Here is a 17,420-nt window from a genome sequence, read left to right as displayed (position 1 = left end):
GAGATGGAAAGATGTGAAGGCTGGCTCATCTATTGCCCAGAATCATTTTGCTTCATCTCTTTTTAGTAGCATTAACATCAGCTTTTCTGGCCAGGCACGGTGGCTCATGCCTGTAATCCCAGCACTTTGAGGGGGCCAAGGCGGGTGGATCACCTGAGGTCAGCAGCTCGAGACCAGCCTGGCCAACATGGTGAAACCCCGTCTCTACTAAAAATACAAAAAAATTAGCCGGGCGTGGTGGCGGGCACCTGTAATCCCAACTACTTGGGAGGCTGAGGCAGGAGAATCACTTGAACCCGGGAGGCGAAGGTTGCAGTGAGCCGAGATTGTGCCATTGCACTCAAGCCTTGGTGACAAAAGTGAGACTCCATCTCAAAAAAATAAAAAAAATAAAAAAAAATCAGCTTTTCTTTTTAATGTGACGATAGTATTAAATGATGTCAGTAATGCCATGTAGGTATACATAGTTGGGACATAGACCTGGTTGACACTCCTCTAGTCAAGATAAGCAGTCAGCATTCATCCGACTCTTCCAAAAAAGGAGAAGTAAAGGACATGACATGTAGCCAGTCTGTGTTTACAGCTGCTGAGGCATGCTAAGCTTCTTTATAATATGAATTCAGAAAAAGAAACATGGTTTGGTTGCCAATGAGATTTTGATTGTCTGATGCCCTAAGGGGAATCACATTCTCAAAAGACTTTCTGCACCGTGTCTTCCTGTAAGTTTGTCTTCTGGAGGCATTTTACAGATTTATGCACTTAAGTATAAAAGCTTATATAGTCATAAAAATGATAATGCCACAAAGGGATGATAATTACGAGTTGTTACATATATATCTCTTTACCTTGAGATGATTAACAAATATTACTTTGTGATAATTGTCCTTATAAATTACAGATGTGTTATAACAATCTATTCTATTTGAACACATAACGTTAGTAATATTTGCACCAAATTTTTCACATTCCTTTATGCAGCAACAAAATATTTTGCACTGTTATGATAATGTCGTAACTTGTTTTCTAGTAACAGTTTTAAAGACTATTTTGTAGGTATATAAATAGCAGAAGTACTTAGAGGAAAAAAACATTTTTTATTTTATTAACTGGCTTATATATATGCAACATACAAGAGAGAGTTGAGGCTACTTAAAATAGAAGTTCAGAGATAATAAGAGACCCAGACAAACAAGACAAGGTGAAAGCAGATACCAGGAAATAATGGAGAAAGGGTGGAGAAAACTAGACCAGGCTTTACCATCCACCCTGTTAAAAAAGCAAGCTTAGCATGAGATAGAATGTTTGCCAATATAGAATTTTTAATCATAAGCATTTATACAACATGTGAATCTGAAAAAAACTAGTTTCCCTATTGATTAAATTTGCAGTGTTCCTAAGTATTCTGAGAATGTAATTTAGAAAATCACCTATAAGGAATTCTCATGGTGAAATAATATAGTGTAACTTTCCACTTGATTAAGTGTTACAGGTGATATGACCTGGAATCAGATGAAACCCTGAGTGAGATGAGGCGGCTTTTATTCTGTGTCGTTGACTTTCTTGATGTGATTTCAGTGATCAGAACACATCTGCTGTGTGAAACATTTTTAAAAATATATTACAGTATTGTTCTTATGTATATTGCTAAGAAAATAAAGACTAACATGATTGTCTTGTTTATTTCTCATAGAACCAGTTTTTCATAAGCTGTGCTGATGACAAAGTTGTGTTCAACAAGATAGGCGATGCCATTGCCCAGAGGATCCTGAAAGCTCACAGGTAACAGCCTTTGGCTGAGAGTTCTTGCTGCAGATGTTCTTGTATTTATTACTAAAATGACTTTGCAAAGCCCATTTTTAAAGTACTGTCATTTCCTAGCAGCTTAAATTTGGTCCAGCCAGCAATAGGTTATTGATGCCTTTAGTCTCAGTCAGTTGCTAAAAATTTTTGACTGCCCTTTCTAGGGAATTTGAATTCTTCCAGGGCACAAAAATTTCTTCCTGGCCAGTCTGTTTCCCACACATGAGGTTTGTGATTTGTTTTATTTAATAGCAGACTGTGAGCTGTGTTTGCTTAAAAAAGCAAAACAGACATAATATTTTGCTATGGGTTATATTTAAATTCTTGTTACCATATGTCATATTTATTCAGCTCATGAGATTTTTTTTAATAATTGGTTTGCTGAGATAGAATTTACATACTGTATAATCCAGCCACTTAAACTATACAATTCAGTGATTTTTAGTGTATTCACAGAGTTGCACAACCACCACCTAGTCAATTTTAGAACATTTTCATCCACCCAGAAAGAAACCCCGTTAGCAGTCATTACCCATTCCTTCTATTTTTAGCCCCTGGCTACCACTGATTTTTCTTTTTCTATAGATTTGCCTAGTCTGGGCATTTTGTATAAATGGAGTCACACGATATGTGGTCTTTTATGACTGATTTGTCTTAGCATAATGTTCTTGAAGCTTATCTATTATTATAGCATGTATCAGTGTTTCATTTCTTTTTATTGCCTGATAATATTCCATGATGTGGATATACCACGTTGTATTTATCCATTCATTAGTTGATGGACACTTGGGTTGTTTCTACTTTTTGCCTATTATAAATAATGCTGCTATAAACATCCTTTACTAGTTTTTGTGCAGATATATATTTTCATTTCTCTAGGGGTAGAATTGTCAGGTTATAGCTAACTCTATGTTTAACATTTTGAGGAACTGCCAGACTGTCTTCCAAAGCGGCTCTGCCATTTTATATTCCCATAGTATATGAGAGGTCCAGTTTCTCTGTATTTGCCAATACTTATTATTATCTCTCTCTTTGATTATAGTCATTCTAGTAGGTGTGAAATACCATTTAAGAAATGGTATTTCATTGTGATTTTCATTTGAATTTCTCTAATGACTAATGATACTGAGCTTCTTTGTGTGTGCTTATTGGCCATTTGTGTATTATCTATGGAGAAATGTCTACTCAAATCCCTTGCCCATTTGTTCACTGGGGTATTTGACTTTTTATTTTTGAGTTGTAAGAATTCTTTATACATTCTAGATACAAGTCTCATATCAGATATATGATTCCTAGTTTCTCCCATTCGATGGCTTGTCTTTTTACTTTCTTGCTGGTATCATTTGAAACAGAAAATTTTTTTATTTTGATAAAAGCTAACTTATCTATTTTTTTCCTTGTATCCCTTGTCCTTTTGGTATCTAAGGAATATAGATAGTGATATCTAAGAAATCACTGCCTGATCTAGGATCGTGAAGATTTATGCCTGTTTTCTCCTGGGAATTTTATAGTGTTAGCTCCTACATTTAGATATTTGACTCATTTTGTTACTTTTTATATATGGGGTGAGTTAGGGGCCCAACTTTTTATTCTTTTGTTGATGGATATAGAGTTGCCCTAGCGCCATTTGTTAAAAAGACTATTCTTTCCACATTGAATTGTCTTGGCACCAGGGACAATTTCTTATGGCTGATTTCAGCTCCATTTAAAAGTAGCAGTACAAACACATAAGCAAAACCATTATATTTCATTACTTTAAGTCATTGAATGCATGCAGTGAAGAATAAGTGCATATGCATTTGGGAATTAAAACATTTTTTACTTCCAGTGTCATGTGGTACTTTGATATCTTTTTTCACATAATATTTGGGGACTTTTATACTTAAGGACATATTATAACAGTAACTACCAGCATTGTATGTGATTCACAGTTTATAACTACATTATCTCACTGAATCTTCACAACTACGCTTGAGAGTAGGTCATGTATTTGTTGTTGTTATTGTTATTATTGCTGTTGTTGCTGTTCCCATTTTTAGGATTAAAAACTGAGATTCAAGAGGTTATGTGACTTGTCTAGGCCACTAACCACAATAGGCAAAAAACAGCTTTGAGCCTAAATCTTTGGACTTTCAACCCAATGCTTCCCCTCACACCACATGATTCTAGTGCATTGATGGTTAGGATTAAAAACCCATTCAGGGCTTCCCCAAGCTGAGGCAAATGTGTTGGGCCTGTAGTTCCCTTCCCCTATTGACCAGCCATTGGATGCAGGCTGACCCTAGGGAGTGGGAATGACCTTGAGTGAGGCAGGTCCCTTTCACCTATGGAGGACTCCATACTTTTCATACCTGGAGGACTTCACTGTGAGTATTCCGTGGCCTACATGCTCAGTAGCTGATGGGATGGATGTCTTAATCCCATGGTGAGGGGATCTAGGCAGCACACTACAGCATCCATCATATCCTGCAAGGTGTACAGTGGATCTCACCTGTGACTACACATCAAAATCACCACTGACTTTTACAAGATTACAGAGAGCTTGACTCACCTCCAGGCTTACTGGATCATAATTTCCTGGATCGGGGCCCGGCCCTGGTATTTTATACTGTTCCAAAGATGTGTTTTTAAGTGTTTGGAAGCCTGCAGGAATATTTTTCTTTACTGTAGTAATTTGTCTTTAAAAATCTGGACTTCTAAAATAATAAAATTAGGCTGGGCGTGGTGGCTCACGCCTGTAATCCCAGCACTTTGGGAGGCCGAGGCGGGTGGATCACCTGAGGTCAGGAGTTTGAGACCAGTCTGACCAGTGTGGTGAAACTCTGTCTCTACTAATAGTACAAAAATTAGCTGGGCTTGGTGGTGCATGACTGTAGTCCCAGCTGTTCAGGTGGCTGCGGTAGGAGAATTGCTTGAACCCAGGAGGCGGAGATTACAGTGAGCCGAGATCATGCCATTGCACTCCAGCCTGGGTGACAGACCAAGACTCTGTCTCAAAATAAATAAATAAATAAATAAAATTATAATATTTTAGGGCTACAAGAAACTTCAAGATATTTTCTGATGGAACATTTCCTAGTGATCTTATGAGCTGCTCCTGAAAGGAAAAGGGATCTGTGACTTTAAAAATTATGGTAAAATAGCACCTGTTGCAGATTGTATCTTACACTTGGAGTTTGACAGAGCACATTAAAGACTGGCAATTTCAAGTTTGCTTTGTGAAAAATGGGAAATTAGTTCATCAAATTTCAAATAAACCGTGTGTCATTTAGCTCTGATCTCTCAATAGTCTCATTTTTTTGACAGACACATTTTCAAAATGGTACATATGTCACACATTTAGACTTTCAGTGGATACACACACACATTCTCAAAACATATTTTATGTTCCCCTCACCCCCGGCGTCTCTGCATTCTTGTTAATCTCCCTATGTTAATTGCAACTGTAAAATATATTTTCACTTAATTTCAAATCTGTGAGCTTGTGTTCTGTGAGCTTGTGTTAGGCAAGGTAAAGGCAGAATTAAAAAGCTTATCTTGGGCAGGTGTGGTGGCTCACACCTGTAATCCCAGCACTTTGGGAGGCAGAGGTGGGAGGATTTCTAAAGGCTAGAAATTTGAGACCACCTGTCTTTACAAAAAAATAAAAAATTATCCAGATGTTTTGGTGTGCCTGTAGTTCTAGCTACTTGGAGGCTGAGGTAAGAGGATTCCTTAAGCCTGAGAGTATGAGCCTGCAGTGAACTATATAATCTCACCACTACACTCCAGCTTAGGAGATAGAATGAGGCCTCATCTCTAAAAAAATAAATAAATAAAAAATGAAACAAACAACATATTTTGCAGGTTGCCACCCTGGGGTGACCCCTTTTCACTAATTAGGCGCCATGATGTGCCATCCCAAACTTACCCCTCTCTCTCCATAGACTTCTCTGTTCTCTACTTTTCTGAGACTCAGAACTTCCCTGCCAAAGTCACATTCTTAGCAACAAGTATAATTTTGGCTATTTGAAAAAGAATAGAATGCAGCCCAAAGCAGATGGAGGGAAATGACAGTCCGCAGTCAGCCAGGCCTCACCAAAGAATATAGGCCCTCTGCCAGGTCCCTCCTACCCTGGAGAAATCTGAGTCTTCAAATTGCCAACTCCCTGGACTGGTCTAAGTCTTTATTTTTCTGCCAGCGTTGGAATCCAGCCTCACAACAATTCCCCTAAGCAATTTCTCGGTTCCTCTCACTTCCTCTGGTTCCTTCTCAACAGCCATAATTCTTTATAGAAATAAGTTTTGCAAAGCCTTCATGTTCTGACATGACCTAGAGCCTCAGACTCATGTTTACCCCATGCTGACCTAAGAACAGCCGGGGGAATCAGAATAAAAAAAAACAAAAAACAAATCTTCACTCTAATAAGTAAAACCGTCTCAGAATTGAAGCCAGCTGCCCAACCCACTTGAAACCTTTCTTTGACAACTCAAATGTGATTGGCGATCAGAGAGAAAAAAAATCATAATCCACAGTCTAAAATTTACTGTTTTATGCCATGTTTGACTAAGCCAAAAGATACGACCAACTGATCCAGGTAGACACATTTTTAAACACTGTGTGCCATGAATGAATGGTTTCTGAGGAGATTCTCAGATCTTTGCACATGGAAACTTGACATGCATAATTTTTCTGCTTTGGTAGAAAGTCAGGAAGTGAGAAAGTGAATTTTATAGTGTTAGCAACAAACAGTTGACACACACAATGAAAATAGTCAGTTGACTTAATGCTTCTATGTTTTAATATTAAACTGCATTAAAATATGCTATTAAACTACATTAAAACAACAATTTTGAACATTGTTCAAACTTACCATGCTTCTTTTTTTTTTTTTTTTTTTTGAGACAGTCTTGCTCTGTCACCCAAGCTGAAGTGCAGTGGTGTGATCTTGGCTTACTGCAACCTCCATCTCCCGGGTTCAAGCAATTCTCCTGCCTCAGCCTCCCGAGTATCTGGGATTACAGGCACCCGCCACCACACTCAGCTAATTTTTTTATATTTTTGGTGGAGATGGGGTTTCACCATGTCGGCCAGGCTAGCTTTGAACTCCTAACCTCAAGTGATCTGCCCACCTTGGCCTCCCAAAGTGCCCCTCATGCTTCTTATAACTGTAGAAGAGCTACTGCTTGCCTGTAAGTGGGTGGTATGGGAAATAGCACACTGGGAAATCTGAAATTATTGGGGGACCAGATGTCTGGAGACCTGGATTCTCTCCAGCTCTGTTATCCACAGGTATGTGACCTTCTGAGTACGTCAGTTTGTCCTTCTGACACGCTGTTTCTTCACCAACCACGAATAATATTATCTGTTCTACGTAGCTTATATGAATATATGTGAAAGTAGTTTGTAAGCTATAAAGCACCAGTTCATGTAAGAACTTATTATAGCATTTCCATGATATTCATCATCTGGAAATATGTTGTTCACTGTAAATTCAAGCAAGGATAAAGAGGCATCATATTCAAATCAGCTGTTTCAAAATTAGTATTTATGCTAGAAAAAGAAATGTTTTAATTTAAAAGATGCTTAAATGTTCCATATTTTAAATTATTGGATGGCTACTTCTGGATAAGAAAAATGTGTTTTGGTTTTTCACGACTGGCTCTTGTTCATCATGTGACAGGTTTAGGCACAGGATTACAATGCTCTGTCTAGAGGTTTGCTGCCAGAAACCTATAGCTGACTCTTCCTGGGAATCAATTTTTGATTTCCCTGTTATTGATCTGATAACACTCTCCCCAAAATATAAAGTAAAACAAAATGTATTCTGAAGCATACTATGTGTTTAGTTTAGTATTGTTTTAATTTTAGATGCTATTTACTTTGTTGTTATTTGAAGATATGCAAGCCTTCTAATTGAAATCACCAATTGATATAATTGAATAAAAATGTTACCAAATAGTTTTTGAGTCTTTCCACATCATCAGTGCTATACCTGTGTTACCTCATTCAGTCTTTGTATCAACTTTATGGGATTGGTTGTGTAATTACTCCCATTCTACAGATGAGGCAGCTGAGGCCTAGTGAGTTTAGATAACTTAGCCAAGTCATACAGCTATGGTTGGATAGGAGTAGGACTCAAACCATGTCTGTAGGACCTCACCTTGTGCTTTTTACCAGTAAGCTACAAAGCTTCCCCCATTTCAAGGGATGTAGAAATTTTCAAATGGTAAGCCTCCCAGAAATCTGTGAAAAATACTTTATTTTGAAATATAAAAAATTGAATGAGCTGGGCACTGTGGCTTATGCCTTTGATTCTAGCACTTTGGGAGGCTGAGGCAGGAAGATCACTTGAGTTCAGGAGTTCAAGACCAGTCTGTGCAACATAGTGAGACCTAGTCTCTATAAAAAAAAATAAATAAATAAAATAATAGCTGAGTGTGCTGGTACATGCCTGTGGTCCCAGCCATCCGGGAAGCTGAGGTGGGAGGATCTCTTAGCCTGGGAGGTGAAGGCTGCAGTGCGCCATGATTGCACCACTGCACTCCAGCCTGGGTAACAGAGCAAGACCCTGTCACAAAAAGAAAAAAAAATCAGATGAATGTTTTATTTTTTAAAAGCAATGTTTGATAGATTAAAAGTTCTTGGGTTTAAAGAAAAATCTATGTCCATAATTACTATATCCTATAATTTTGTACCAAACTGAAAAGACATGTTGGGCTTGTTTCAGAAGCCTTGTCTTAAAGAAAATTCAGCTGCAGTACCTTTTTTTTTTTTTTTTTTGAGAAGGAGTCTCACTCTGTTGCCCAGGCTGGAGTGCAGTGGCACGATCTTGGCTCACTGCAAACTCCACCTCCCAGGTTCACGCCATTCTCCTGCCTCAGCATCCCGAGTAGCTGGGACTACAGGCGCCTGCCACCACACCTGGCTACTTTTTGTATTTTTAGTAGAGACGGGGTTTCACTGTATTATCCAGGATGGTCTCGATCTGCTGACCTTGTGATCCGCCCGCCTCGGCCTGCCAAAGTGCTGGGATTACAGGCATGAGCCACCGCGTCCAGCCAAAACACATTTTATCTAAGTATGCCAATCATTGGTTTCACATTTTTTCTTGTGGGATAACTCCCAAGCTCTGTACGATTTCTGGAGAAGAGGTTACCTTGGGACACAGATGACAACAGATCGTGGCAGGAGACCTTTTGATTTAGATCATGTAAATGCTTTTATTCTATTCTAAAAATTGTATAAAATGGTAACCTCAGCAGATAGAGAAATGTAAAGATTAGCACAGGGCAGGGGCCAGCAATCATTTTGAGCCTGAGCATGTGCCCTGGAAAAGAGAGGAAGGAAGAAGGAGACTTAAAAATGACAATGAAAACGGTCTGGGCCATAGTGGGAACAGTTTAGTATAAGGTTCTATATAACCTCATTTGGGGGCCACTCAGGGCTAGGCTTCCCAAAGACTCAAGCCCAGGGTGAAGTCTAAGTCAAACATGCTGGGGAATCCCTCAGCATTCTTATGTTTGAAAGCTTGCCATTTTCAAAAGATAACCAATGAGAAAAATGATGTGTGTTTGTGCACAATATATAATAGTTCATAATCTATAAAGTCACATAGAGGATAGGTAAAGTCAGTGCTAAATAGGGCCAGCATTTCTAGTGGACTAGTCATGATTTTAGCCAGTTCTTTCATGTGCAGATGAGGAAACTGAAGCCCAGAAGGATCTTCTCCTTTTAAAGGATTTTCCAAGCACAAAATAAAAGGGGTTATGTTCCAAACGACCAAGAAGCTACAGATCCAATTCCAACATAATTGATACCACCATAGTATAAAATTCTCTTTACACACACACACACACACCCTAAGCCCTAACCACAATTCTTATTTCTGACAGTATTCACTGCTGCAAAATCTACAACAATGAGACGATTTATAGCAGCTCTTGAAGTTTACAGTAATGAAATACAAACTATAAATCTCAAATTCTCAAAAAAATAAAGTGTCTTGTCACTAGCGAAGCATATCAAGCTTCCTCGGGGCTTCTTGCCAGACCCTGAGACCCAGTTGTGAGCAGATCAAGCTTCTCCTAACTGTCCTTCATGCTGAGGAGGGACTGTGGGTGAAGGAGGAGGGGCTTATGCAGCAGAGAAAAACAAGAAAAGGAAAGTAGAGGTACATCACTGCTGTGACCCATCTACATGGTACATTCGTACTCTGCTTTTAAAGGTACAAACAGCTTTATAGCAATCACAAAAATTTTAAAATTAATTTTTTTTTTTTTTTTTGAGACGGATTCTCGCTCTGTCGCCCGGGCTGCTGGAGTGCAGTGCCGCGATTTTGGCTCACTGCAAGCTCCTCCTCCCGGGTTCACGCCATTCTCCTGCCTCAGCCTCCCAAGTAGCTGGGACTACAGGTGCCCGCCACCACGCCCGGCTAATACACGCACACTACTATTTTCTGTTGAATTGTAATTTATTTTCTTTTCCTAGAGTTCATCTGAATTTCTAGCTCAAGTGCATTTCCACACAATAGGAAGGGTTTTAGTTTTAGTTTTGGCACTTCCTGATAAATGTGGCCAAATTCAGTGATTTCTCATTATTTCCCTTCTATATTCAGCATCAGGGTTCTACTCCTGCCTCCTCTCCCTCCACATCCTGTCCTTGATCTTAATGCTATGGGGCCCTGGATCTTTGGAAAGGGGCTTCCAGACACTGGTGTTGATCTCCCTCCGGCCTGTTCTGGCATCTGCTTAATGTAGATTGGGGACATCAGCCTTCACCTTTCAGGCCTGACTCTCTACCACTTCTCCTCTGCTCCTGCCACATCGCATAGCTGCTGAACCACACGCTCCACATTTCTCTGGAGTTCACCTGAAAGCAAGGCACAGATCCTCCTGGCTCTCATATCCTCACATTGAAAAGACAGTGGGGTCTATCCTGTTTTCCCCCGAACTCAGCTTGAGGCCAAAGGACTGATTCCTTGCCCTGAGTCTTGCTCTTATTTCTCTACACTCCTGCCTCAGCTTAGAGAATCTCTCTCCAGTTCCCCAAATCTAAAAGAAGTTGATGTTTTTGTGTCCTGCTTCCCTTTTGAGAGTGCCACCCCGGGAGCAATGCCTGCTTCGTTTCTCCGGTCACAGAGTGGGGGAAGTTAACACATTTAAAGGGAAAAATGATTTAATGTTTTATAGCATTGGCCTGCCACATTTTTATTCTCTTATAACATTGCATTGGGGCCATTTTAACACAGTACCAGAAGTATTGTGCTACTGAGCCTTCATAGCGGTCATTTTTAGTGGCTACAAGGTGATCATTCCATTGACTGGCTCAACATAATTTAGTTAACCATCCCTTTATTATTGGACATTTACTTCCAATGTTTAGCTATTATATGTAGCACTGCCATAAGAGTTAGTGAATTTTGAAGAAAAACTTTTAACAAGAAGCCTGAGAATGCTGTTTTGTAGAAATTGCTTTGAACTAATGTGGATGAAGTGATTGCTGGCATGATGGGTAGTTATCTGGGGCTTGGTGCCCACTAGTCGTTATCTTGCTTTTAAGATCATAAATATTTTATACACTAGGGGCTCAGATTCTTACCCTAAGCTGATTGCTATCATTTCCACCACCCCCATGTTGTGAGGATTCAGTATTTCCGAAGGACATTGGATTCCTCAGCAGCTGGAACTCTTGTCCTCTGTGGATTGGATCAAGGAGGCAGATTGGACACAGTGTCCCATGGAATCTTCTGTGCTTTGGCTTACATTCAACCACAATTTTGCGTTTGAAATTCCAGAGCCCTTTTTTCTACAGCAGTGAAAATCTAAATAGTTTCCACTAGTTTGCTGAACACAGTTTAAAATTTTCATCATTCAGGAAATTTATGAGCTACCATATTGTAAAATAGCAAAGGGCTTGTTATGGAGCTAAGAGAGTCCCAAAAACAAGAAAATGTGAATATTCTGATTCCTACAAACTAAAATTTGCAAGAATGTTTTATAATATTTTTATAGGACATTTCTCAATATCGTACATATGAGATCTCCCTTGTAAAATCATTTTTGCTTAAAAAAAAAGATAAAATAGAACTGTCTCCTACAAACATCATCACAAACATTTGTGTCAAAGACCAGCAATACCACTTGTAAGATTTTTCCAACAAATGTGAAAAATTACTTTTGTTAGTCAGCGTAAATATCAAAATAGTTACTTCGAAATAGAAAAAAAATTAGAAGCAATTTAAATGCCTATCAGTAAAGAACTGGTTTAAATATTAAAGTACAGATGCATGGTAGAATATTACCTCCCTGTTCTTAAAAAGTAACTATGTTCTGGCCAGGTGCGGTGGCTCACGCCTGTAATACCAGCACTTTGGGAGGCCGAGGCGGGTGGATCACGAGGTCAGGAGATCGAGACCATCCTGGCTAACACGGTGAAACCCCGTCTCTGCTAAAAACACAAAAAATTAGCCGGGCGTGGTGGCAGACGATTGTAGCACCAGCTACTCGGGAAGCTGAGGCAGGAGAATGGCATGAACCTGGGAGGTGGAGCTTGCAGTGAGCCGAGATCGCACCACGGCACTCCAGCCTAGGCGACAGAGCGAGACTGGGTCTCAAAAAAAAAAAAAAAAAAAAGTAACTATGTTCTTATGTGGAAGGATTTCCAAGATACCCTGTTAAATGATAAAAATCATGTTCAGAAAAGTGTTTAAAGTGTTTATAGTATTCTAATATTTGTGTAGAAGGAAAAAATACATATATTCCTATAAATTCTTACACTATTTCTAAAAGAACGTGGAGGAAACTGTTAACAGGAGTTGCCCTCAGGATGAAGGAGTGAGAGAGAATTTTTTTCACTGTATAATCATCTACCTCTTACATTTTGTACTATAAGCATATGTTACTCATTTGAAAGTAACCTGTTTGGTAGTTCCTCAAAATGCTAAACATAGAATGACCACATGACCCAGCAGTTCCATTCCTGAATATAAACCCCAAAGAACTGAAAACAGGGACTCACAGATACTGTATGCTAGTATTATAGCAGTATTATTCACAATAGCCAAAAGGTGGAAACAACATAAGTGTCCATTAACAGATGAATGTGATATGTACATACCATGGAATATTATTCAGTCTTAAAAAGGAGGGAATTCTGACGCATGCTACAACATGGGTGAACCTTGAAGATGTTATGCTAAGCGAAACAAGTCAGACATAAAGGACAAGTATTGTATGATTCTAATTATATGCAAAATCCAGAACCAGCAGATTCATAGAGACAAAGCAGATTAGAGGTTTCCAGGGGGTGCAGGCAGGCAAAAACAGAGTAGTTATGACTGGATAGTCACCGAGTTTCTGTCTGGGATGTTGAAAAGGTTTGGGAATAGATCATTATGATAGTTGTACAACATTGTGTATGTAATTGATGCCACTGAACTGTACACTTAAAAATGGGGGCTGGGCGTGGTGGCTCACTCCTGTAAGCCCAGCACTTTGGGAGGCCGAGGCAGATCACCTGAGGTCAGGAGTTCGAGACCAGCCTGACCAACATAGAGAAAACCCGTCTCTACTAAAAATACAAAATTACCCGGGCGTGGTGGTGCACACCTGTAATCCCAGCTACTCAAGAGGCTGAGGCAGGAGAATTGCTTGAACCTGGAAGGCGGAGGTTGCGGTGAGCCGAGATTGCACCATTGCACTCCAGCCTGGGCAACAAGAGCGAAACTCTGTCAAAAAAAAAAAAAAAGGGTAAAATGGCAAATTTTATATTACATGTATTTTACCACAATAAAATGTAATTTAATTTAAAGACATAAAATATAATTTTATTTAAAGAAAAAAATGTATGTAATATATTATATACACTTTACAAACAAAATGTAATTTAATTTAAAGGAAAAAATTCCTGTTCAGCTTAACCTCTTCTCTACCAGAAACTTCCCCAGAAACATTTTTCCAACCTGATCCCATCCTCCTAAAGCAAATAATACCGAGTGCATAGCATGTGCAAGGGTCTTTGATTGGGTACTACCAAAACCAGAAAGATATGTGGGCAGGCATCCTGTGTTTCAAAGGAGCTTATCACATAGCCTAGAGAGCAGATGTGTGTATCACTATCGTGTAAAGCAGAAAGAGTGCTGAACAGACATCCTGGCCATGTGCTATGAGTGCCGAGGCAAGAATAAAACAACTCTGACTGGAAGGGCCAAGTGGCTTGGCAGAGGAAATAGCCGATAAGGTGACCTAGAAGAAGTGGGATTCACTGGAGGCCCAGAAGGCTGATGAGCCAAGCTTTATTAGTAGGAAGGTGTACCTCTGAACAAAGGGTGGTAGTCTCCTGTCACTGGGCTGTGGTGATGGGAGGATTATACTGTAAGGCAGTATAATCCTGAATTCTGAAAAGGCAGTTGAGGCCAAATGACATCCATTTTTAACTGTCCAGTTTAATTTTTTGACTTTTAAATGTTGGCTGTGGGGAAATAGCTTAATAGCTTAGGTTTTCTTTTCTTTTTCTTTTTTTTTTTCTGTTCTTTTTCACTATCCTGCTCACCATTTAGGGATGTGAGCCTTTTATTCTTACCAAGCAGCAAACTTGAACGGTTTACATTTTTTAATGTCTTCTTTCCAACTCAAACTATGTTTGCCATCTAGTGAATAATCCATGCCATTACAACAACCTAGTTAAGATCCTTGTTTCTTAGCATGGCAGCCAAACTCACAGGCCTCCAAATTTCATTGTTGGTAGTCATTTCTGCCCTGAACTTCTCTTTCCACTTGCCCTGACATCGACTTTAGAGACATCAGTAATAAAATCTGATGCCCCAAAGAGTACTGATAATATTCACATGAAAGACAAATTTAGTTGTTTAGAAGAAAATGCACTTTAGAAATGAGAAGTTTAAGTAGGATCGGACTTGAAAATTAACCAATGACAACACCTTTGTGTGAATATAGTCCTCCCGGATATCCCAGCGAGATTCATTGATCACAGTGTATGTCACATTCCTTTCTAGGCTTTTTCTTCTCCCTGTATATCCTATAAATAGAGACAAGAACGTTAATAGCTTTTGATTCTGAATAAATGGTACCTATTTGGAGCATACTTCAAATTTCTGATTTTCTGAATGCCCGTCAAAGAGAGAAAGCTACACTTTCTTCTTCTATTGTTATGTCATTGAGTAGAATTCATTTTCTTTCAAAGGTTGTCATTAATCACTTGAGAGAATGGGACATGAAATATTGTGTTGTATGTTCAGGGGACTTAAATATACATACTGGCCACTCAGAATTCTTTTTTTTTTTTTTTTTTTTTTGAGATGGAGTCTCGCTCTGTCACCCAGGCTGGAGTGCAGTAGCGCGATCTCTGCTGACTGCAAGCTCCGCCTCCCGGGTTCACGCAGTTCTCCTGCCTGAGCCTCCCAAGTAGCTGGGACTACAGGCGCCCGCCACCACGCCCGGCTAATTTTTTGTATATTTAGTAGAGACGGGGTTTCACCGTGTTAGCCAGGATGGTCTCAATTTCTTGACCTCGTGGTCCACCTGCCACGGACTCCCAAAGTGCTGGGATTACAGACATGAGCCACCACGCCCGGCCGGCCACTCAGAATTCTTAAAGGGCCTAGGGTAACATTTTACAGCTGAAAACTCAGAGTTTCTAAGTAGATAATGATGACTTCTGTTTTGGAAAATGTAATGGATCCAGTGTGTCTTTTTGCCCCTGCGATCTAGGCTATGAGAACTGATTTACTCAACAATTATTAACTGAATGTCTACTGTTTCCACGGTTCTAGCTAGGTACTGTGTTAACTATTAAGTTCTTTTTCCAAAACTTTGTTATAGCCTCCCCTACCCGCCTCTTTCCATGGGATCCAAGCAAGGATTTCTTACACTGCATTTTGTCCTACAAGCGATTATGCTGTAGAGAGACAATGGGTACAATTTCTACTTTACTGCCAAGTTTAGCTTGTTATTCAGGCTATGAAGCGATAGCCTGGATGACAGCTTCTGTCCTCCAGTCCAACAGCACACCCTCCCAAGTCCTGAAATGTGACAGAACGTGTTGTAGGAAGCCATTCACTCAATCTCAAAAACCATGTGAACTGCTTGGCTGTCATCTAAAATTGATACTACCTTTTATTTTTTGGGTGAATTTCTCTGCATCTGACCTTTGCAGGGAAAACCAGAAATACCGGGTATATGTCGTGATACCACTTCTGCCAGGGTTCGAAGGAGACATTTCAACCGGCGGAGGAAATGCTCTACAGGCAATCATGCACTTCAACTACAGGTGCCAAAACTCTAAATGGTCTATTTTGAGCTTTCGGTCACGCATCCTGTAAGCTGATGAAGGGAATGGCAGTGTTTCTCCACATCCATTCAGTGGAGTGGGGAACAAATGAACACTTTATTTTACTTTCAAATCTTGGCCCGTTTGCTAGTTGATAAAATTCAAATGGAGCCTACAATGATAAATGATTGGCCTAAGACACATGGCAAACATAAAAGAACTAAAATATTAGTCCTTCTTGTATAGTTACTATTTCTATATATGTATAATGTTGATTAAAACTTATCTTTAAGTGGGTAAATAGCTATTGAGCTTTACATGTACTTTGCAGTAAATAGAGAAAAAATTAAATGCCTGAAATGGTAAGATTTGCTTGTGTTTGGTTATGATTCTTTAGGTAGCAAGTCCTTCAACAAGGTTGATAATGATAGCCTCTGTTAGTAAATAAATTCCCGGAATTTTGTTTTCTCTACCACATCTTTGTTAAAATTTTAGGGAAAGTTTTGTGCTTGATATTTTTAAAAGCTGAGTTTTTATGTTTATTTAAAAGGGCACACTTGGGTTCCTCTTGAAGCTTCAGATTTGGCCACTGGAGCATTGTGAAAAGGGCTGGAAAGTGCTAGCTGGTGGGTTGGGGGAGCACAGGCTAGAGAGCCTGCATAGACGGGGATGGAAATGCACTTCTGACCTTCTCTCCGGGTCACTTAACCAAAATCTCTTATTTTTCTGAACCACCTGTAGTTTCTCACCTTTCTAATCAAACCCTTCTGAAAGGTGGGAGAGGACAAATGATACTTTACATAGAACCTTTGGTAAGTAAAGCAGATTAGGGGTCAGGGCCTTGGTCAAATCGGGGGTGGAGACTTAGATGCCCTCCTGCTTGGGCCCCCTCGCCAGATGCTCCTGCTGGAGGATCTGTGCACAGTTCGAGTGCACCATTGTAGTGGACATTTTTTTTTAATCCTCTTTTTTCTTACTGATGTTTCAAGCTTGTATCTGTTTATCTGCCAGGATTTCAAGGAAAGATTTTTGTTTGTTTGTTTCCTCCAGGGTGCTTCTGCCTAGTTACAGTACAAGAGAGCTTTAACTGTGCTTTGGCCTATATACTTGGACTGAAGATTTGCACATTTCTAATATTATCTGATTTATAAAATGATAAACAAAGCTTTTCAAGTATTTAAGGCTCTGACATAATGTTTAATTGAATTTTATCAATTTCATTCGCCATTCTAATATTATTTTTGTAATATTGTCAATTGTAATTGTTTTCTATGACTATTTTCTTGCCTTCGAACCAGCTGAATGAAATAACACATTTGGCTTTTGTTCAGAAACAAAAACTATAACCTTT

The 17,420-nt window shown here is 39.4% G+C and overlaps 1 protein-coding gene across 3 annotated transcripts in view; it reads left to right on the top strand.

The window, feature by feature from the left end:
• PLD1 (phospholipase D1) overlaps window positions 1-17,420 on the top strand; it is a 209,754-nt gene that overhangs the window by 149,823 nt on the left and 42,511 nt on the right. For all 3 annotated transcript variants that reach the window (XM_063704354.1, XM_055381467.2, XM_055381468.2), the window contains 2 exons: window positions 1,691-1,779; window positions 15,956-16,069. In XM_063704354.1, coding sequence (XP_063560424.1) covers window positions 1,691-1,779; window positions 15,956-16,069 — 203 coding nt within the window. The remainder of the gene's footprint in view (window positions 1-1,690; window positions 1,780-15,955; window positions 16,070-17,420) is intronic.

The sequence above is a fragment of the Gorilla gorilla genome, chromosome 2 (genome assembly GCF_029281585.2).
Source record: "Gorilla gorilla gorilla isolate KB3781 chromosome 2, NHGRI_mGorGor1-v2.1_pri, whole genome shotgun sequence".
In the NCBI taxonomy this organism is placed as follows: Eukaryota; Metazoa; Chordata; class Mammalia; order Primates; family Hominidae; genus Gorilla; species Gorilla gorilla.
Note: the sequence above shows the minus strand (reverse complement) of the source record. Positions and strands in the feature narration are given on the sequence as shown.